At 40.3% G+C, this 23783-nt stretch overlaps 1 protein-coding gene and 3 non-coding genes across 4 annotated transcripts; all 4 read left to right on the top strand.

Moving 5' to 3' along the window:
- The first annotated feature begins 703 nt into the window (after window positions 1-703).
- Window positions 704-776, top strand: Trnat-agu. Its single transcript has one exon. It is a non-coding gene; the product is annotated as a tRNA-Thr (tRNA).
- Window positions 777-2144: 1368 nt separating this feature from the next.
- Trnat-agu lies at window positions 2145-2217 on the top strand. Its single transcript has one exon. It is a non-coding gene; the product is annotated as a tRNA-Thr (tRNA).
- An 8533-nt stretch (window positions 2218-10750) lies between these two features.
- Trnat-agu lies at window positions 10751-10823 on the top strand. The gene has a single exon. It is a non-coding gene; the product is annotated as a tRNA-Thr (tRNA).
- A 7831-nt stretch (window positions 10824-18654) lies between these two features.
- On the top strand, window positions 18655-23016 carry LOC124344560 (uncharacterized protein K02A2.6-like). The gene has a single exon (XM_046798173.1). The coding sequence runs from the start codon at window positions 18655-18657 to the stop codon at window positions 23014-23016; it is 4362 nt and encodes a 1453-aa protein (XP_046654129.1).
- Window positions 23017-23783: the final 767 nt, after the last annotated feature.

A 23783-nucleotide genomic window follows, 5' to 3' on the forward strand; every position in this document is an offset into this window, starting at 1 on the left:
AAACACCAAATCATAATAACTAATTGTGCAGCATGGATCTGCTCTTCCTAGTAAGAGACCAGGACTCGTAGTATCGTTGAAAATCTCGTTGATTTTTTTGTAAATTGTTTTTGTGCTGTGGAACAGTTTGGAACTTTAAAATAGAAGTAATCAATTTTAAAACTGCTGTTGTGACGTCATGACCACTTTTTAAATTGTTGTCCTATGAAGCCGTTTTGTGGTCCTATGGCTTAGATGTCAAAGCGCCTGCCTAGTAAGCAGGAAATAACGAGATCGAGTCTCATTGGGACCTGTAAGAAATGTCATCATAATCATCCCGTGTCTCTTAGAATTCAGAAAAAGAACTGATAGAATCGTTAAAATAAGATCTATTTTAGCGCAGAATACCGTTAAATTGCTAGTTATAATGATTATTTTCTTGGTAGTCTAATTTTGACTGCCTACTCGGGCACAATTCCATAGGTATTTTCCATGCTAAAATTTAAACACCAAATCATAATAACTAATTGTGCAGCGTGGATCTGCTCTTCTTAGTAAGAGACCAGGACTCGTAGTATCGTTGAAAATCTCGTTGATATTTTTGTAAATTGTTCTTTGTGCTGTGGAACAGTTGGGAACTTTAAAATAAAAGTAATCAATTGTAAAACTAATGTTGTGACGTCATGACCACTTTTGAGATTGTTGTCCTATGAAGCCGTTTTGTGGTCCTATGGCTTAGTTGGCAAAGCGCCTGCCTAGTAAGCAGGAGATCACGAGTTCGAGTCTCGTTGGGACCTGTAAGAAATGTCATCATAATCATCCCGTGTCTCTTAGAATTCAGAAAACGAACTGATAGAATCCTTAAAATAAGTTCTATTTTAGCGCAGAATACCGTTAAATTGCTAGTTATAATGATTATTTTCTTGGTAGTCTAATTTTGATTGCCTACTCGGGCACAATTCCAAAGGTATTTTCCATGCTGAAATTTAAACACCAAATCATAATAACTAATTGTGCAGCATGGATCTGCTCTTCCTAGTAAGAGACCAGGACTCGTAGTATCGTTGAAAATCTCGTTGATTTTTTTGTAAATTGTTTGGAACAGTTGGGAACTTTAAAATAGAAGTAATCAATTGTAAAACTGCTGTTGTGACGTCATGACAACTTTTTAAATTGTTGTCCTATGAAGCCGTTTTGTGGTCCTATGGCTTAGATGGCAAAGCGCCTGCCTAGTAAGCAGAAAATCACGAGTTCGACTCTCATTGGGACCTGTAAGAAATGTCATCATAATCATCCCGTGTCTCTTAGAATTCAGAAAAAGAACTGATAGAATCGTTAAAATAAGATCTATTTTAGCGCAGAATACCGTTAAATTGCTAGTTATAATGATTATTTTCTTGGTAGTCTAATTTTGACTGCCTACTCGGGCACAATTCCAAAGGTATTTTCCATGCTGAAATTTAAACACCAAATCATAATAACTAATTGTGCAGCATGGATCTGCTCTTCCTAGTAAGAGACCAGGACTCGTAGTATCGTTGAAAATCTCGTTGATTTTTTTGTAAATTGTTTTTGTGCTGTGGAACAGTTTGGAACTTTAAAATAGAAGTAATCAATTTTAAAACTGCTGTTGTGACGTCATGACCACTTTTTAAATTGTTGTCCTATGAAGCCGTTTTGTGGTCCTATGGCTTAGATGTCAAAGCGCCTGCCTAGTAAGCAGGAAATAACGAGATCGAGTCTCATTGGGACCTGTAAGAAATGTCATCATAATCATCCCGTGTCTCTTAGAATTCAGAAAAAGAACTGATAGAATCGTTAAAATAAGATCTATTTTAGCGCAGAATACCGTTAAATTGCTAGTTATAATGATTATTTTCTTGGTAGTCTAATTTTGACTGCCTACTCGGGCACAATTCCATAGGTATTTTCCATGCTAAAATTTAAACACCAAATCATAATAACTAATTGTGCAGCGTGGATCTGCTCTTCTTAGTAAGAGACCAGGACTCGTAGTATCGTTGAAAATCTCGTTGATATTTTTGTAAATTGTTCTTTGTGCTGTGGAACAGTTGGGAACTTTAAAATAAAAGTAATCAATTGTAAAACTAATGTTGTGACGTCATGACCACTTTTGAGATTGTTGTCCTATGAAGCCGTTTTGTGGTCCTATGGCTTAGTTGGCAAAGCGCCTGCCTAGTAAGCAGGAGATCACGAGTTCGAGTCTCGTTGGGACCTGTAAGAAATGTCATCATAATCATCCCGTGTCTCTTAGAATTCAGAAAACGAACTGATAGAATCCTTAAAATAAGTTCTATTTTAGCGCAGAATACCGTTAAATTGCTAGTTATAATGATTATTTTCTTGGTAGTCTAATTTTGATTGCCTACTCGGGCACAATTCCAAAGGTATTTTCCATGCTGAAATTTAAACACCAAATCATAATAACTAATTGTGCAGCATGGATCTGCTCTTCCTAGTAAGAGACCAGGACTCGTAGTATCGTTGAAAATCTCGTTGATTTTTTTGTAAATTGTTTGGAACAGTTGGGAACTTTAAAATAGAAGTAATCAATTGTAAAACTGCTGTTGTGACGTCATGACAACTTTTTAAATTGTTGTCCTATGAAGCCGTTTTGTGGTCCTATGGCTTAGATGGCAAAGCGCCTGCCTAGTATGCAGAAAATCACGAGTTCGAGTCTCATTGGGACCTGTAAGAAATGTCATCATAATCATCCCGTGTCTCTTAGAATTCAGAAAAAGAACTGATAGAATCGTTAAAATAAGATCTATTTTAGCGCAGAATACCGTTAAATTGCTAGTTATAATGATTATTTTCTTGGTAGTCTAATTTTGACTGCCTACTCGGGCACAATTCCAAAGGTATTTTCCATGCTGAAATTTAAACACCAAATCATAATAACTAATTGTGCAGCATGGATCTGCTCTTCCTAGTAAGAGACCAGGACTCGTAGTATCGTTGAAAATCTCGTTGATTTTTTTGTAAATTGTTTTTGTGCTGTGGAACAGTTGGGAACTTTAAAATAGAAGTAATCAATTGTAAAACTGCTGTTGTGACGTCATGACCACTTTTTAAATTGTTGTCCTATGAAGCCGTTTTGTGGTCCTATGGCTTAGATGGCAAAGCGCCTGCCTGGTATGCAGGAAATCACGAGTTCGAGTCTCATTGGGACCTGTAAGAAATGTCATCATAATCATCCCGTGTCTCTTAGAAATCAGAAAAAGAACTGATAGAATCGTTAAAATAAGATCTATTTTAGCGCAGAATACCGTTAAATTGCTAGTTATAATGATTATTTTCTTGGTAGTCTAATTTTGACTGCCTACTCGGGCACAATTCCAAAGGTATTTTCCATGCTGAAATTTAAACACCAAATCATAATAACTAATTGTGCAGCATGGATCTGCTCTTCCTAGTAAGAGACCAGGACTCGTAGTATCGTTGAAAATCTCGTAGATTTTTTTGTAAATTGTTTTTGTGCTGTGGAACAGTTGGGAACTTTAAAATAGAAGTAATCAATTGTAAAACTGCTGTTGTGACGTCATGACCACTTTTTATATTGTTGTCCTATGAAACAGTTTTGTGGTCCTATGGCTTCGATGGCAAAGCGCCTGCCTAGTAAGCAGGAGATCACGAGTTCGAGTCTCGTTGGGACCTGTAAGAAATGTCATCATAATCATCCCGTGTCTCTTAGAAATCAGAAAAAGAACTGATAGAATCGTTAAAATAAGTTCTATTATAGCGCAGAATACCGTTAAATTGCTAGTTATAATGATTATTTTCTTGGTAGTCTAATTTTGACTGCCTACTCGGGCACAATTCCATAGGTATTTTCCATGCTAAAATTTAAACACCAAATCATAATAACTAATTGTGCAGCATGGATCTGCTCTTCCTAGTAAGAGACCAGGACTCGTAGTATCGTTGAAAATCTCGTTGATATTTTTGTAAATTGTTCTTTGTGCTGTGGAACAGTTGGGAACTTTAAAATAAAGGTAATCAATTGTAAAACTGCTGTTGTGACGTCATGACCACTTTTGAGATTGTTGTCCTATGAAGCCGTTTTGTGGTTCTATGCCTTAGATGGCAAAGGGCCTGCCTAGTAAGCAGGAGATCACGAGTTCGAGTCTCGTTGGGACCTGTAAGAAATGTCATCATAATCATCCCGTGTCTCTTAGAATTCAGAAAAAGAACTGATAGAATCGTTAAAATAAGATCTATTTTAGCGCAGAATACCGTTAAATTGCTAGTTATAATGATTATTTTCTTGGTAGTCTAATTTTGACTGCCTACTCGGGCACAATTCCAAAGGTATTTTCCATGCTAAAATTTAAACACCAAATCATAATAACTAATTGTGCAGCATGGATCTGCTCTTCCTAGTAAGAGACCAGGACTCGTAGTATCGTTGAAAATCTCGTTGATTTTTTTGTAAATTGTTTGGAACAGTTGGGAACTTTAAAATAGAAGTAATCAATTGTAAAACTGCTGTTGTGACGTCATGACCACTTTTGAGATTGTTGTCCTATGAAGCAGTTTTGTCGTCCTATGGCTTAGATGGCAAAGCGCCTGCCAAGTAAGCAGGAGATCACGAGTTCGAGTCTCGTTGGGACCTGTAAAACATGTCATCATAATCATCCCGTGTCTCTTAGAAATCAGAAAAAGAACTGATAGAATTGTTAAAATAAGTTCTATTATAGCGCAGAATACCGTTAAATTGCTAGTTATAATGATTATTTTCTTGGTAGTCTAATTTTGACTGCCTACTCGGGCACAATTCCATAGGTATTTTCCATGCTAAAATTCAAACACCAAATCATAATAACTAATTGTGCAGCATGGATCTGCTCTTCTTAGTAAGAGACCAGGACTCGTAGTATCGTTGAAAATCTCGTTGATATTTTTGTAAATTGTTCTTTGTGCTGTGGAACAGTTGGGAACTTTAAAATAAAAGTAATCAATTGTAAAACTGCTGTTGTGACGTCATGACCACTTTTGAGATTGTTGTCCTATGAAGCCGTTTTGTGGTCCTATGGCTTAGATGGCAAAGTGCCTGCCTAGTAAGCAGGAGATCACGAGTTCGAGTCTCGTTGGGACCTGTATGAAATGTCATCATAATCATCCCGTGTCTCTTAGAATTCAGAAAACGAACTGATAGAATCGTTAAAATAAGTTCTATTTTAGCGCAGAATACCGTTAAATTGCTAGTTATAATGATTATTTTCTTGGTAGTCTAATTTTGATTGCCTACTCGGGCACAATTCCAAAGGTATTTTCCATGCTGAAATTTAAACACCAAATCATAATAACTAATTGTGCAGCATGGATCTGCTCTTCCTAGTAAGAGACCAGGACTCGTAGTATCGTTGAAAATCTCGTTGAGTTTTTTTGTAAATTGTTTGGAACAGTTGGGAACTTTAAAATAGAAGTAATCAATTGTAAAACTGCTGTTGTGACGTCATGACCACTTTTGAGATTGTTGTCCTATGAAGCAGATTTGTCGTCCTATGGCTTAGATGGCAAAGCGCCTGCCTAGTAAGCAGGAGATCACGAGTTCGAGTCTCGTTGGGACCTGTAAGAAATGTCATCATAATCATCCCGTGTCTCTTAGAAATCAGAAAAAGAACTGATAGAATCGTTAAAATAAGTTCTATTATAGCGCAGAATACCGTTAAATTGCTAGTTATAATGATTATTTTCTTGGTAGTCTAATTTTGACTGCCTACTCGGGCACAATTCCATAGGTATTTTCCATGCTAAAATTTAAACACCAAATCATAATAACTAATTGTGCAGCATGGATCTGCTCTTCCTAGTAAGAGACCAGGACTCGTAGTATCGTTGAAAATCTCGTTGATATTTTTGTAAATTGTTCTTTGTGCTGTGGAACAGTTGGGAACTTTAAAATAAAAGTAATCAATTGTAAAACTGCTGTTGTGACGTCATGACCACTTTTGAGATTGTTGTCCTATGAAGCCGTTTTGTGGTCCTGTGGCTTAGATGGCAAAGTGCCTGCCTAGTAAGCAGGAGATCACGAGTTCGAGTCTCGTTGGGACCTGTAAGAAATGTCATCATAATCATCCCGTGTCTCTTAGAATTCAGAAAACGAACTGATAGAATCGTTAAAATAAGTTCTATTTTAGCGCAGAATACCGTTAAATTGCTAGTTATAATGATTATTTTCTTGGTAGTCTAATTTTGATTGCCTACTCGGGCACAATTCCAAAGGTATTTTCCATGCTGAAATTTAAACACCAAATCATAATAACTAATTGTGCAGCATGGATCTGCTCTTCCTAGTAAGAGACCAGGACTCGTAGTATCGTTGAAAATCTCGTTGATTTTTTTGTAAATTGTTTGGAACAGTTGGGAACTTTAAAATAGAAGTAATCAATTGTAAAACTGCTGTTGTGACGTCATGACCACTTTTGAGATTGTTGTCCTATGAAGCAGTTTTGTCGTCCTATGGCTTAGATGGCAAAGCGCCTGCCTAGTAAGCAGGAGATCACGAGTTCGAGTCTCGTTGGGACCTGTAAGAAATGTCATCATAATCATCCCGTGTCTCTTAGAAATCAGAAAAAGAACTGATAGAATCGTTAAAATAAGTTCTATTATAGCGCAGAATACCGTTAAATTGCTAGTTATAATGATTATTTTCTTGGTAGTCTAATTTTGACTGCCTACTCGGGCACAATTCCATAGGTATTTTCCATGCTAAAATTTAAACACCAAATCATAATAACTAATTGTGCAGCATGGATCTGCTCTTCCTAGTAAGAGACCAGGACTCGTAGTATCGTTGAAAATCTCGTTGATTTTTTTGTAAATTGTTTGGAACAGTTGGGAACTTTAAAATAGAAGTAATCAATTGTAAAACTGCTGTTGTGACGTCATGACCACTTTTGAGATTGTTGTCCTATGAAGCAGTTTTGTCGTCCTATGGCTTAGATGGCAAAGCGCCTGCCTAGTAAGCAGGAGATCACGAGTTCGAGTCTCGTTGGGACCTGTAAGAAATGTCATCATAATCATCCCGTGTCTCTTAGAAATCAGAAAAAGAACTGATAGAATTGTTAAAATAAGTTCTATTATAGCGCAGAATACCGTTAAATTGCTAGTTATAATGATTATTTTCTTGGTAGTCTAATTTTGACTGCCTACTCGGGCACAATTCCATAGGTATTTTCCATGCTAAAATTTAAACACCAAATCATAATAACTAATTGTGCAGCATGGATCTGCTCTTCCTAGTAAGAGACCAGGACTCGTAGTATCGTTGAAAATCTCGTTGATATTTTTGTAAATTGTTCTTTGTGCTGTGGAACAGTTGGGAACTTTAAAATAAAAGTAATCAATTGTAAAACTGCTGTTGTGACGTCATGACCACTTTTGAGATTGTTGTCCTATGGCTTAGATGGCAAAGTGCCTGCCTAGTAAGCAGGAGATCACGAGTTCGAGTCTCGTTGGGACCTGTAAGAAATGTCATCATAATCATCCCGTGTCTCTTAGAATTCAGAAAACGAACTGATAGAATCGTTAAAATAAGTTCTATTTTAGCGCAGAATACCGTTAAATTGCTAGTTATAATGATTATTTTCTTGGTAGTCTAATTTTGATTGCCTACTCGGGCACAATTCCAAAGGTATTTTCCATGCTGAAATTTAAACACCAAATCATAATAACTAATTGTGCAGCATGGATCTGCTCTTCCTAGTAAGAGACCAGGACTCGTAGTATCGTTGAAAATCTCGTTGATATTTTTGTAAATTGTTTGGAACAGTTGGGAACTTTAAAATAGAAGTAATCAATTGTAAAACTGCTGTTGTGACGTCATGACCACTTTTGAGATTGTTGTCCTATGAAGCAGTTTTGTCGTCCTATGGCTTAGATGGCAAAGCGCCTGCCTAGTAACCAGGAGATCACGAGTTCGAGTCTCGTTGGGACCTGTAAGAAATGTCATCATAATCATCCCGTATCTCTTAGAAATCAGAAAAAGAACTGATAGAATCGTTAAAATAAGTTCTATTATAGCGCAGAATACCGTTAAATTGCTAGTTATAATGATTATTTTCTTGGTAGTCTAATTTTGACTGCCTACTCGGGCACAATTCCAAAGGTATTTTCCATGCTGAAATTTAAACACCAAATCATAATAACTAATTGTGCAGCATGGATCTGCTCTTCCTAGTAAGAGACCAGGACTCGTAGTATCGTTGAAAATCTCGTTGATTTTTTTGTAAATTGTTTTTGTGCTGTGGAACAGTTGGGAACTTTAAAATAGAAGTAATCAATTGTAAAACTGCTGTTGTGACGTCATGACCACTTTTGAGATTGTTGTCCTATGAAGCCGTTTTGTGGTCCTATGGCTTAGATGGCAAAGCGCCTGCCTAGTAAGCAGAAGATCACGAGTTCGAGTCTCGTTGGGACCTGTCAGAAATGTCATCATAATCATCCCGTGTCTCTTAGAAATCAGAAAAAGAACTGATAGAATCGTTAAAATAAGTTCTATTATAGCGCAGTATACCGTTAAATTGCTAGTTATAATGATTATTTTCTTGGTAGTCTAATTTTGACTGCCTACGCGGGCACAATTCCATAGGTATTTTCCATGCTAAAATTTAAACACCAAATCATAATAACTAATTGTGCAGCATGGATCTGCTCTTCCTAGTAAGAGACCAGGACTCGTAGTATCGTTGAAAATCTCGTTGATTTTTTTGTAAATTGTTTGGAACAGTTGGGAACTTTAAAATAGAAGTAATCAATTGTAAAACTGCTTTTGTGACGTCATGACCACTTTTTAAATTGTTGTCCTATGAAGCCGTTTTGTGGTCGTATGGCTTAGATGGCAAAGCGCCTGCCTAGTAAGCAGAAAATCACGAGTTCGTGTCTCATTGGAACCTGTAAGAAATGTCATCATAATCATCCCGTGTCTCTTAGAATTCAGAAAAAGAACTGATAGAATCGTTAAAATAAGATCTATTTTAGCGCAGAATACCGTTAAATTGCTAGTTATAATGATTATTTTCTTGGTAGTCTAATTTTGACTGCCTACTCGGACACAATTCCAAAGGTATTTTCCATGCTGAAATTTAAACACCAAATCATAATAACTAATTGTGCAGCATGGATCTGCTCTTCCTAGTAAGAGACCAGGACTCGTAGTATCGTTGAAAATCTCGTTGATTTTTTTGTAAATTGTTTTTGTGCTGTGGAACAGTTGGGAACTTTAAAATAGAAGTAATCAATTGTAAAACTCTGTTGTGACGTCATGACCACTTTTGAGATTGTTGTCCTATGAAGCCGTTTTGTGGTCCTATGGCTTAGATGGCAAAGCGCCTGCCTAGTAAGCAGAAGATCACGAGTTCGAGTCTCGTTGGGACCTGTCAGAAATGTCATCATAATCATCCCGTGTCTCTTAGAAATCAGAAAAAGAACTGATAGAATCGTTAAAATAAGTTCTATTATAGCGCAGAATACCGTTAAATTGCTAGTTATAATGATTATTTTCTTGGTAGTCTAATTTTGACTGCCTACGCGGGCACAATTCCATAGGTATTTTCCATGCTAAAATTTAAACACCAAATCATAATAACTAATTGTGCAGCATGGATCTGCTCTTCCTAGTAAGAGACCAGGACTCGTAGTATCGTTGAAAATCTCGTTGATTTTTTTGTAAATTGTTTGGAACAGTTGAGAACTTTAAAATAGAAGTAATCAATTGTAAAACTGCTTTTGTGACGTCATGACCACTTTTTAAATTGTTGTCCTATGAAGCCGTTTTGTGGTCGTATGGCTTAGATGGCAAAGCGCCTGCCTAGTAAGCAGAAAATCACGAGTTCGTGTCTCATTGGGACCTGTAAGAAATGTCATCATAATCATCCCGTGTCTCTTAGAATTCAGAAAAAGAACTGATAGAATCGTTAAAATAAGATCTATTTTAGCGCAGAATACCGTTAAATTGCTAGTTATAATGATTATTTTCTTGGTAGTCTAATTTTGACTGCCTACTCGGGCACAATTCCAAAGGTATTTTCCATGCTGAAATTTAAACACCAAATCATAATAACTAATTGTGCAGCATGGATCTGCTCTTCCTAGTAAGAGACCAGGACTCGTAGTATCGTTGAAAATCTCGTTGATTTTTTTGTAAATTGTTTTTGTGCTGTGGAACAGTTTGGAACTTTAAAATAGAAGTAATCAATTTTAAAACTGCTGTTGTGACGTCATGACCACTTTTTAAATTGTTGTCCTATGAAGCCGTTTTGTGGTCCTATGGCTTAGATGTCAAAGCGCCTGCCTAGTAAGCAGGAAATAACGAGATCGAGTCTCATTGGGACCTGTAAGAAATGTCATCATAATCATCCCGTGTCTCTTAGAATTCAGAAAAAGAACTGATAGAATCGTTAAAATAAGATCTATTTTAGCGCAGAATACCGTTAAATTGCTAGTTATAATGATTATTTTCTTGGTAGTCTAATTTTGACTGCCTACTCGGGCACAATTCCATAGGTATTTTCCATGCTAAAATTTAAACACCAAATCATAATAACTAATTGTGCAGCGTGGATCTGCTCTTCTTAGTAAGAGACCAGGACTCGTAGTATCGTTGAAAATCTCGTTGATATTTTTGTAAATTGTTCTTTGTGCTGTGGAACAGTTGGGAACTTTAAAATAAAAGTAATCAATTGTAAAACTGCTGTTGTGACGTCATGACCACTTTTGAGATTGTTGTCCTATGAAGCCGTTTTGTGGTCCTATGGCTTAGTTGGCAAAGCGCCTGCCTAGTAAGCAGGAGATCACGAGTTCGAGTCTCGTTGGGACCTGTAAGAAATGTCATCATAATCATCCCGTGTCTCTTAGAATTCAGAAAACGAACTGATAGAATCCTTAAAATAAGTTCTATTTTAGCGCAGAATACCGTTAAATTGCTAGTTATAATGATTATTTTCTTGGTAGTCTAATTTTGATTGCCTACTCGGGCACAATTCCAAAGGTATTTTCCATGCTGAAATTTAAACACCAAATCATAATAACTAATTGTGCAGCATGGATCTGCTCTTCCTAGTAAGAGACCAGGACTCGTAGTATCGTTGAAAATCTCGTTGATTTTTTTGTAAATTGTTTGGAACAGTTGGGAACTTTAAAATAGAAGTAATCAATTGTAAAACTGCTGTTGTGACGTCATGACAACTTTTTAAATTGTTGTCCTATGAAGCCGTTTTGTGGTCCTATGGCTTAGATGGCAAAGCGCCTGCCTAGTATGCAGAAAATCACGAGTTCGAGTCTCATTGGGACCTGTAAGAAATGTCATCATAATCATCCCGTGTCTCTTAGAATTCAGAAAAAGAACTGATAGAATCGTTAAAATAAGATCTATTTTAGCGCAGAATACCGTTAAATTGCTAGTTATAATGATTATTTTCTTGGTAGTCTAATTTTGACTGCCTACTCGGGCACAATTCCAAAGGTATTTTCCATGCTGAAATTTAAACACCAAATCATAATAACTAATTGTGCAGCATGGATCTGCTCTTCCTAGTAAGAGACCAGGACTCGTAGTATCGTTGAAAATCTCGTTGATTTTTTTGTAAATTGTTTTTGTGCTGTGGAACAGTTGGGAACTTTAAAATAGAAGTAATCAATTGTAAAACTGCTGTTGTGACGTCATGACCACTTTTTAAATTGTTGTCCTATGAAGCCGTTTTGTGGTCCTATGGCTTAGATGGCAAAGCGCCTGCCTGGTATGCAGGAAATCACGAGTTCGAGTCTCATTGGGACCTGTAAGAAATGTCATCATAATCATCCCGTGTCTCTTAGAAATCAGAAAAAGAACTGATAGAATCGTTAAAATAAGATCTATTTTAGCGCAGAATACCGTTAAATTGCTAGTTATAATGATTATTTTCTTGGTAGTCTAATTTTGACTGCCTACTCGGGCACAATTCCAAAGGTATTTTCCATGCTGAAATTTAAACACCAAATCATAATAACTAATTGTGCAGCATGGATCTGCTCTTCCTAGTAAGAGACCAGGACTCGTAGTATCGTTGAAAATCTCGTAGATTTTTTTGTAAATTGTTTTTGTGCTGTGGAACAGTTGGGAACTTTAAAATAGAAGTAATCAATTGTAAAACTGCTGTTGTGACGTCATGACCACTTTTTATATTGTTGTCCTATGAAACAGTTTTGTGGTCCTATGGCTTCGATGGCAAAGCGCCTGCCTAGTAAGCAGGAGATCACGAGTTCGAGTCTCGTTGGGACCTGTAAGAAATGTCATCATAATCATCCCGTGTCTCTTAGAAATCAGAAAAAGAACTGATAGAATCGTTAAAATAAGTTCTATTATAGCGCAGAATACCGTTAAATTGCTAGTTATAATGATTATTTTCTTGGTAGTCTAATTTTGACTGCCTACTCGGGCACAATTCCATAGGTATTTTCCATGCTAAAATTTAAACACCAAATCATAATAACTAATTGTGCAGCATGGATCTGCTCTTCCTAGTAAGAGACCAGGACTCGTAGTATCGTTGAAAATCTCGTTGATATTTTTGTAAATTGTTCTTTGTGCTGTGGAACAGTTGGGAACTTTAAAATAAAGGTAATCAATTGTAAAACTGCTGTTGTGACGTCATGACCACTTTTGAGATTGTTGTCCTATGAAGCCGTTTTGTGGTTCTATGCCTTAGATGGCAAAGGGCCTGCCTAGTAAGCAGGAGATCACGAGTTCGAGTCTCGTTGGGACCTGTAAGAAATGTCATCATAATCATCCCGTGTCTCTTAGAATTCAGAAAAAGAACTGATAGAATCGTTAAAATAAGATCTATTTTAGCGCAGAATACCGTTAAATTGCTAGTTATAATGATTATTTTCTTGGTAGTCTAATTTTGACTGCCTACTCGGGCACAATTCCAAAGGTATTTTCCATGCTAAAATTTAAACACCAAATCATAATAACTAATTGTGCAGCATGGATCTGCTCTTCCTAGTAAGAGACCAGGACTCGTAGTATCGTTGAAAATGTCGTTGATTTTTTTGTAAATTGTTTGGAACAGTTGGGAACTTTAAAATAGAAGTAATCAATTGTAAAACTGCTGTTGTGACGTCATGACCACTTTTGAGATTGTTGTCCTATGAAGCAGTTTTGTCGTCCTATGGCTTAGATGGCAAAGCGCCTGCCTAGTAAGCAGGAGATCACGAGTTCGAGTCTCGTTGGGACCTGTAAAACATGTCATCATAATCATCCCGTGTCTCTTAGAAATCAGAAAAAGAACTGATAGAATTGTTAAAATAAGTTCTATTATAGCGCAGAATACCGTTAAATTGCTAGTTATAATGATTATTTTCTTGGTAGTCTAATTTTGACTGCCTACTCGGGCACAATTCCATAGGTATTTTCCATGCTAAAATTCAAACACCAAATCATAATAACTAATTGTGCAGCATGGATCTGCTCTTCTTAGTAAGAGACCAGGACTCGTAGTATCGTTGAAAATCTCGTTGATATTTTTGTAAATTGTTCTTTGTGCTGTGGAACAGTTGGGAACTTTAAAATAAAAGTAATCAATTGTAAAACTGCTGTTGTGACGTCATGACCACTTTTGAGATTGTTGTCCTATGAAGCCGTTTTGTGGTCCTATGGCTTAGATGGCAAAGTGCCTGCCTAGTAAGCAGGAGATCACGAGTTCGAGTCTCGTTGGGACCTGTATGAAATGTCATCATAATCATCCCGTGTCTCTTAGAATTCAGAAAACGAACTGATAGAATCGTTAAAATAAGTTCTATTTTAGCGCAGAATACCGTTAAATTGCTAGTTATAATGATTATTTTCTTGGTAGTCTAATTTTGATTGCCTACTCGGGCACAATTCCAAAGGTATTTTCCATGCTGAAATTTAAACACCAAATCATAATAACTAATTGTGCAGCATGGATCTGCTCTTCCTAGTAAGAGACCAGGACTCGTAGTATCGTTGAAAATCTCGTTGATTTTTTTGTAAATTGTTTGGAACAGTTGGGAACTTTAAAATAGAAGTAATCAATTGTAAAACTGCTGTTGTGACGTCATGACCACTTTTGAGATTGTTGTCCTATGAAGCAGATTTGTCGTCCTATGGCTTAGATGGCAAAGCGCCTGCCTAGTAAGCAGGAGATCACGAGTTCGAGTCTCGTTGGGACCTGTAAGAAATGTCATCATAATCATCCCGTGTCTCTTAGAAATCAGAAAAAGAACTGATAGAATCGTTAAAATAAGTTCTATTATAGCGCAGAATACCGTTAAATTGCTAGTTATAATGATTATTTTCTTGGTAGTCTAATTTTGACTGCCTACTCGGGCACAATTCCATAGGTATTTTCCATGCTAAAATTTAAACACCAAATCATAATAACTAATTGTGCAGCATGGATCTGCTCTTCCTAGTAAGAGACCAGGACTCGTAGTATCGTTGAAAATCTCGTTGATATTTTTGTAAATTGTTCTTTGTGCTGTGGAACAGTTGGGAACTTTAAAATAAAAGTAATCAATTGTAAAACTGCTGTTGTGACGTCATGACCACTTTTGAGATTGTTGTCCTATGAAGCCGTTTTGTGGTCCTGTGGCTTAGATGGCAAAGTGCCTGCCTAGTAAGCAGGAGATCACGAGTTCGAGTCTCGTTGGGACCTGTAAGAAATGTCATCATAATCATCCCGTGTCTCTTAGAATTCAGAAAACGAACTGATAGAATCGTTAAAATAAGTTCTATTTTAGCGCAGAATACCGTTAAATTGCTAGTTATAATGATTATTTTCTTGGTAGTCTAATTTTGATTGCCTACTCGGGCACAATTCCAAAGGTATTTTCCATGCTGAAATTTAAACACGAAACCATAATAACTAATTGTGCAGCATGGATCTGCTCTTCCTAGTAAGAGACCAGGACTCGTAGTATCGTCGTTGTGAAATCATGACAACTTTTGAGATTGTTGTCCTATGAAGCCGTTTTGTGGTTCTATGGCTTAGATGGCAAAGCGCCTGCCTAGTAAGCAGGAGATCACGAGTTCGAGTCTCGTTGGGACCTGTAAGGAATGTCATCTTAATCATCCCGTGTCTCTTAGAATTCAGAAAAAGAACTGATAGAATCGTTAAAATAAGATCTATTTTAGCGCAAAATACCGTTAAATTGCTAGTTATAATGATTATTTTCTTGGTAGTCTAATTTTGACTGCCTACTCGGGCACAATTCCAAAGGTATTTTCCATGCTGAAATTTAAACACGAAACCATAATAACTAATTGTGCAGCATGGATCTGCTCTTCCTAGTAAGAGACCAGGACTCGTAGTATCGTTGAAAATCTCGTAGATTTTTTTGTAAATTGTTTTTGTGCTGTGGAACAGTTGGGAACTTTAAAATAGAAGTAATCAATTGTAAAACTGCTGTTGTGACGTCATGACCACTTTTCAAATTGTTGTCCTATGAAGCCGTTTTGTGGTCCTATGGCTTAGATGGCAAAGCGCCTGCCTAGTAAGCAGGCGATCACGAGTTCGAGTCTCGTTGGGACCTGTATGAAATGTCATCATAATCATCCCGTGTCTCTTAGAAATCAGAAAAAGAACTGATAGAATCGTTAAAATAAGTTCTATTATAGCGCAGAATACCGTTAAATTGCTAGTTATAATGATTATTTTCTTGGTAGTCTAATTTTAACTGCCTACTCGGGCACAATTCCATAGGTATTTTCCATGCTAAAATTTAAACACCAAATCATAATAACTAATTGTGCAGCATGGATCTGCTCTTCCTAGTAAGAGACCAGGACTCGTAGTATCGTTGAAAATCTCGTTGATATTTTTGTAAATTGTTCTTTGTGCTGTGGAACAGTTGGGAACTTTAAAATAAAGGTAATCAATTGTAAAACTGCTGTTGTGACGTCATGACCACTTTTGAAATTGTTGTCCTATGAAGCCGCTTTATGGTCATATGGCTTAGATGGCAAAGCGTCTGCCCAGTAAGCAGGAGATCACGAGTTCGAGTCTCGTTGGGACCTGTAAGAAATGTCATCATAATCATCTCGTGTCTCTTAGAATTCAGAAAAAGAACTGATAGAATCGTTAAAATAAGTTCTATTTTAGCGCAGAATACCGTTAAATTGCTAGTTATAATGATTATTTTCTTGGTAGTCTAATTTTGACTGCCTATTCGGGCACAATTCCATAGGTATCTTCCATGCTGAAATTTAAACACCAAATCATAATAACTAATGGTGCAGCATGGATCTGCTCTTCCTAGTAAGAGACCAGGACTCGTAGTATCGTTGAAAATCTCGTTGATATTTTTGTAAATTGTTCTTTGTGCTGTGGAACAGTTGGGAACTTTAAAATGAAAGTAATCAATTTTAAAACTGCTGTTGTGACGTCATGACCACTTTTGAGATTGTTGTCCTATGAAGCCGTTTTTTGTTCCTATGGCTTAGATGGCAAAGCGCCTGCCTAGTAAGCAGGAGATCACGAGTTCGAGTCTCGTTGGGACCTTGGGACCTGTAAGAAATGTCATCATAATCATCTCGTGTTTCTCAGAATTCAGAAAAAGAACTGATAAAATCGTTAAAATAAGTTACTACTTTTCTATGGAGTGAATGGTTGTAAACCATTTGGCAACGGTGTTGCCTAGCAGACAACCATTCACAAGCAAGTAACAGAAAGGAAAAGTCATGTGAAAATTCTGTCAGTGTAAGTTTCACATAATTTTGTTTAATAATTTCATATTTAACAAAGAGTTTTTATTTTTCTGTCGAGAATTGTCTGGCGAACGATTGACTCCAAAAAATTTTACTACGACAATAATTTTTTGAAAAAAGTGGGAGTCTCAAACGCCGAAAAACCAATCAGCAAGGCAAGACTTGCTGGTTTTAAGAGACTACACCGGAAAAAGATCAAGTGTTACGTGATGTAGAAAAATAGAATAGAAGAAAGTTATCTTTTACTCAGTGCTTTCATTTACTACAGTAGTTTATCGTTGCAGGTAACCAGTCATGGACTGCAAGTAGTTATAGCTGCATGTAGCCAGACATGAGCTACGAAGACAGTTGAATGTAACCAGACATTAGCTATAAGTTTAGTAGTAGGTAACCAGCCCTGGACTACCAGTACAGCTTCATTTATCAGATATGAGCTTCAGGTATCGTTACATTTTTACATTGTAATCAGACATGAGCTGCAGGTACAGCTGCACGTAATCCAATGTAACCAGACATTTTGACTACGAGTTCAGTTGCATGTAACCATTGATGAACTACGAGTATAGCTGCATGTAACCAGTCATGAGCTTCAGGCAAAGCTGCATGTAACCAGTCATGAGCTTCAGGTAAAGCTGCATGTAACCAGTCATGAGCTTCAGGTTTAGCTTCATGTAACCAGTCATGAGCTACAAGTTAATCAGGTTTAGCTGCATGTAACCAGTCATGAGCTACGAGTTAAGTTGCATGTAACCAGTCATGAGCTTCAGGTATAGCTGCATGTAACCAGTCATGAGCTACGAATTCAGTTGCATGTAACCATTCATGAACTACGAGTATAGCTGCATGTAACCAGTCATGAGCTTCAGGTAAAGCTGCAAGTAACCAGTCATGAGCTTTAGGTATAGCTGCATGTCACCAGTCATGAGCTTCAGGTTAGCTGCATGTAACCAGGCATGAGCTAAGAAGACAGCCGCATGTAACCAGACATGAGCTTAGTTACCATTACATAAACAGACATATGAACTATGAGAAAAAATGGGTTTCATTGCTGCCACGTTTCATTCAGAGTGGTTAGGGTGCTAAAACACCCGCTTCAGAGCTGTAGACTCCCAGCGGAGTCTATAGCTCTGCTTACTTGCTTGGAACCTATTTATCTGAAAGAAAATAGTTCCGTAATTACACAATGTCATGTGTAATTACGTGTATTACATTAATGAATGTAATTCATAAATGTATTACATTAATGAATGTAATAGAAAAGTAAACTTTTCATAAGTGTAATCACTATCGAAAAGTAAATAATTTTCTATGGAGTGAATGGTTGTAAACCATTTGGCAACGGTGTTGCCTAGCAGACAACCATTCACAAGCAAGTAACAGAAAGGAAAAGTCATGTGAAAATTCTGTCAGTGTAAGTTTCACATAACTACCCACCCACCCACCCTGCAGAAAATTCGGGAAAAACGGAATTTTCCAGAGAACAAATAGGGCGACACCTTCTTTTAGAAAGGTTTATTCATTTATCTGAAAGAAAATAGTACCAAATACGGAACATGTTATAGTCTCCGCCTAGGCCCTGTCTCCCCCTCTGTCGTAGCTCGACATCTGAGCCCCCTTGCGGCTCATGTCGGCCCTACTTCCTTCCGGCCATGGGCCAGTCAGTCTTGCCTTAGTGTTCTGCCTGTACAGTACTCCCATCCCGTCGTTCAATACAGTTTGGTTAACTCGGACCTCAGTTTGTTTGTCGATCCTCGTTAGATCATAACATGGCGCAGTTGATAACTTAACCACTTATTTCGACTCGAGTGCTACAATTCTACTTTGCTAAAGTGGGTGCTTTCTGAGAGCATTTTCCCCTCGTGGCTCACGTGTTGGCCGCCATCTTAGACAGTTTTTGATCTCGTGTCCCCTGTGTGGTTTATCCGTCCTTATCTGCCAAAATGTCTGTCATCGGCAGTATTGGCGATATGCCACGAGACTATATGATCATTGACATTCCCGACGATGAAATCCAGCACCTCTCTCACGCCCAACTCATCGCTTTAGTGCACGAGCAAAGTCAGAAATTCCGAACGGCCATGGAACGCGAAAGGTCGGCTCATGACTCAGAGCTTGAGGCTCACATGGAAGAAGATCGCCTTCGTCGATCCGATGTTCGTCCCAGAAGCCATAGTGAAGTGCCGGACGAACTTGACCGTGATCGCCATCGCGAACGTCGCCGCCCAATCAACGTGTCGTGCATCGATAAAATGGCGGGTGATATTTCTTACCGTGACTTTTTGACTTGGCGCAACAAGTGGGACGATTTTTGTTATCTTCAACGGATTGCTGAATATCCGATACGTGAACAAGCTGCTGCATTGCGTATGACTCTGTCCTTGGAAATGCTGCAGACGGTCGAGATGGTACTTGATATCTCTCCTTACGACCTCTTATCGGCAGATGAAATTCTTGCACAGATCGCACATTACATTCGGAAGAAACGCAGTGTAGCCTTAGATCGCGTCGAGTTTGAAGAATACCGTCAAGACCACGGCGCCACTTTCGACGAGTTTTATATTGGACTGCAACGCATCGCCAAGTGTGCTGATTTATGCCAACATTGCTTTGATCAGCGTATGACAACGCGTGTCATGAGTGGCATCTGTGACCAGGAGGTGCGTAAAAAACTGCTCGCTATCACACCGTTCCCATCGCTACAGACCGCAGTTGATCTATGCCGCAGTGAAGAAGCGGCCGGCAAAAACGAATCTTTGTTGAGCCGTTCTGGTGCGACTTCAGTGAACGTGGTAAAACAGCCGGAGGAAAAGGGAAATCGATCCCGCACGCATTTTCACCGCCGTGGAGAACACAGGGATGGACTCAGGTGCGGAAATTGTGGCCACCCCCCTCATGATTCTGGCAAAGATTGCCCAGCTAAAGGTAGAGAATGTCATAATTGCGGCAAGCCGGGTCATTTTTCGACGGTTTGTGACAAGCATAAAGCTAGGAGCGAGAAACAGGACTCAAGCGTCAAGAAACTCGCAAGCATTCGCCTCGCACACGTCGCAGCTGCACGTCGTGCCCCAACCATCCAGATCGGTATTCATAATCGGTCGGGTGGACACCTCTACACCGCCACCGCTATTCCGGACAGCGGCGCGGAAGCAACGGTAGCCAGTATGGCAATTCTTCGATTGATGGGTGAAGACGTCAATAATCTGTTGCAGAACGGTGTCGATAGCCTGACAGCGGCCAATAATTCGTCACTGGAATGTGCCGGTCGTCTCGAACTGCAGTTACACTACAGAGGCCGATCAGTTACTACATCCATCTTGTTCAGCCCCGAGCATGACGGAATGCTGCTTTCTTGGTTCGTGTGTGTAGAACTAGGCCTTCTTCCACCCTGCTATCCGGAACCCATCATGATAAATACAATTGTCACCGCCTCTCCACCTCCAATCGACATGTCAGATATCCCAGCTTTGGAACAAAAGCTCTTGTCTGACTTTGAAGATGTCTTCGACGAGGAAGGCCCGTTGAAAACGATGGCGGGCCCGCCAATGTCAATTGAATTACTGCCGGACGCCGTTCCTTTTGCAGTAAGCGGTGCTAGACCAATTCCATATGCCTTGCGTAATAGGGCTAAGCAAATGCTGGATGACATGGAAGCCAACCAAATCATTGCCCCGGTCACCGAACCAACGCTGTGGACTCATCCAATGGTAATCGTCGAAGAGCCGAACGGAAAATTGCGGTTCTGTGCTGACCTGACGAAACTCAACCAGTACGTGAAACGCCCTTATTACCCGTTAGTTTCGCCAAAAGACGCTGTATCAAGCATCGCCAGCGGTGCAAAAGTTTTTAGCACGTTTGACGCCCGACATGGATATTGGCAGATTCCGCTGGATGAAGAGAGCCAACTCCTGACCACCTTTATCACCCCGTGGGGGCGATACAAATTCTTACGTGGACCGATGGGCCTCTCATCAACAGGCGACGAGTTCTGCCGTAGGATGGCAGCGGCACTAGGTCATTTGCCAAATCTTCATTGCGTCGTCGACGATTTGTTAGCCGCCCATGCTGATCTACCGACTCACTACAATGCTGTCCGGGAGATTCTGACCGCATGCCGAGAAAATAAAATCACCCTCGGCGCGGCCAAATTCAAGTTCGCGGCCAACTCGGTACCTTTCGCCGGATATGTTGTAGGCAGTGACGGCATTGCTGCTGACCCAGAAAAGCTATCGGCGATTGCTGATTTTCCACGCCCGGTCAATATCACTCAGCTGCGATCATTTCTTGGTTTGGTCGGTCAGCTGGCCGACTTTTCCGATGAAATTTCAGCTGCCGCCGGTCCATTGCGGCCGCTCCTACGCCAAGGCAATCAATTTGTGTGGTCAGCTGACCAAGAAAAAGCTTTTGAGACCGTCAAACGCGCTTTAATATCCCCTCCCGTCTTGGCGAACTTCGACCCATCAGCTGAAACAGTTCTGCAGACGGACGCATCAAGAAAAAATGGCCTCGGATACGTTTTGTTACAGCGCCAGGGCGACCATTGGAAGCTCATTCAGTGTGGTTCGAGATTTGTTTCAGATACCGAGAGCCGCTATGCTATGGTCGAACTGGAGCTGTTGGCGGTTGTTTGGGCTACAAAAAAGTGCCATCTTTACCTGGTCGGCCTCCCGAAATTTACCCTCGTCGTCGATCATCAGCCGTTAGTAACGATCTTGGACCGTTATACACTGGATTGTGTCGAGAACCCCCGTCTGCAGCGTCTAAAGGAGAAGTTACAGCGCTACGTCTTCCAAACCGTTTGGCGCCGTGGTAAAGACCACGCCATCCCTGACGCGCTTTCCCGCGCGCCCGTTGCTGACCCAATGCCCGACGATATGTTAATTCGAAGTCTTGACGACCAGGCACGCGTCACAATTTTCAACATCGTTGCAGCTATCGAGTCAGATGAAGACGTTGAACCAGCCTCACACTTGCCAGATCCCCTGCTGGCCGATCTACGTTCCGCAGCGTCGTCAGACGATGAATATTGCGCCTTGATAGCCGCAGTCCAGGACGTGTTCCCTTCGCGCCAAGAAGAGTGGCCGATTTCAATCCGCGGATTCTGGAAGATCCGCAACGATCTGTGGACCGATGACGGCCTAGTGTTATACAACAGCCGTATAGTGATCCCCCCCTCCAAACGTGCCGAAACATTACGCAAATTACATTCTGCGCATCAGGGCATAGAGCGCACAAAACGTCGTGCCCGTCAACTCGTCTATTGGCCAGGCCTAACCAGCGACATCACCAACATGGTGAGAGCGTGTGAAACATGCCAAAAGGCGTTACCAAGCCTCCAACGCGAACCTCTCATGTCTGATCCCAGCCCAACGCGCGTGTTTGAGGACGTCTCCGTCGACATTTTTTGTCACGCCGGCAACCATTATTTGATCTATGCTGATCGGTTATCGGGTTGGCCGGCAGTGTTCGAATTCGTGAAACGTGATCTTTGTTCCCGCGACGTGATTCGGTCGTGCATGCGGTGCTTCGCTGATTTCGGTGTTCCCGTCCGAGTACGTTCTGATGGTGGCACCAACCTGACATCGGCTGAAATCCTAAATTTTTTCAAGAACTGGGGCGTAATTTCCGTCAATTCGACACCCCATTACCCTCAATCTAATGGCCATGCAGAAGCGGCCGTCAAGGCTATGAAGAATCTGGTCCAAAAAGCAGCCCCAAACGGCCATCTGGACACCGACGCCTTCCAACAGGGCCTATTGGAGTGGCGCAACACCCCCCGTGAAGCTGGTCTATCGCCGGCCGAAATTGTCTTCGGCCATCCCATCCGATCCATTCTGCCGGCACATCACACCGCTTTTGCCAACAAGTGGCGCGAGCTGATGGACTTATCGGACCGCCTGGACGATCAAGCCGAACGTGTGAAAGCCGCATACGACCAGCATGCACGCCCATTACGTCCGCTACGAGTTGGTGACTCTGTCCGTGTCCAAGACGCTGATTCTAAGCGCTGGGACAAGCAAGGCATCATTGTGTCAGTCGGCGAAAGCCGCGACTACCGCGTCAAAATGCAAAGTGGCCGGATTTACTGGCGAAACAGAAAATTCCTCCGCCTTGTTTACCCCCCGCTCGCCACCGATGCCGACCCAGCTGCCCCGTCACCCGCAATCGACACGAATCCGGAGGAGCCCGGTCCACTGCCTCCGCCGGATCATTCGTCAAACCAGCGCCGCCGTCGGGTTAACTTTGATCTCCCCCCTCGTCGCAGCAACCGTAACAGACACCCCAAAGTGCCTCACGATGCTTAAATTGATTTCCCTATTGTCATTCGATCCTGATCGCGAAAATTTTGTGTTTGTTAAGTTGTCATGTAATGAAAACTTGGTGGGGAGCTGTTATAGTCTCCGCCTAGGCCCTGTCTCCCCCTCTGTCGTAGCTCGACATCTGAGCCCCCTTGCGGCTCATGTCGGCCCTACTTCCTTCCGGCCATGGGCCAGTCAGTCTTGCCTTAGTGTTCTGCCTGTACAGTACTCCCATCCCGTCGTTCAATACAGTTTGGTTAACTCGGACCTCAGTTTGTTTGTCGATCCTCGTTAGATCATAACAGAACACAATCGAAATTGCCAGGGTACTTATAAAACACCCGCTTGCTTAAGAGTGTTCGGGGTGCAAAAGCACACGTTTCCTTAGACAGAGTGGTTAGGGTGCTAAAACACCCGCTTCAGAGCTGTAGACTCCCAGCGGAGTCTATAGCTCTGCTTACTTGCTTGGAACCTATTTATCTGAAAGAAAATAGTTCCGTAATTACACAATGTCATGTGTAATTACGTGTATTACATTAATGAATGTAATTCATAAATGTATTACATTAATGAATGTAATAGAAAAGTAAACTTTTCATAAGTGTAATCACTATCGAAAAGTAAATAATTTTCTATGGAGTGAATGGTTGTAAACCATTTGGCAACGGTGTTGCCTAGCAGACAACCATTCACAAGCAAGTAACAGAAAGGAAAAGTCATGTGAAAATTCTGTCAGTGTACGTTTCACATAACTACCCACCCACCCACCCTGC

Source organism: Daphnia pulicaria, chromosome 1 (genome assembly GCF_021234035.1).
Source record: "Daphnia pulicaria isolate SC F1-1A chromosome 1, SC_F0-13Bv2, whole genome shotgun sequence".
Lineage (NCBI taxonomy): Eukaryota > Metazoa > Arthropoda > Branchiopoda > Diplostraca > Daphniidae > Daphnia > Daphnia pulicaria.

Bases quoted from the DNA above. Each gene is read 5' to 3' on its own strand.
- LOC124344560 (XM_046798173.1), top strand. From the start codon at position 18,655: ATGTCTGTCATCGGCAGTATTGGCGATATGCCACGAGACTATATGATC.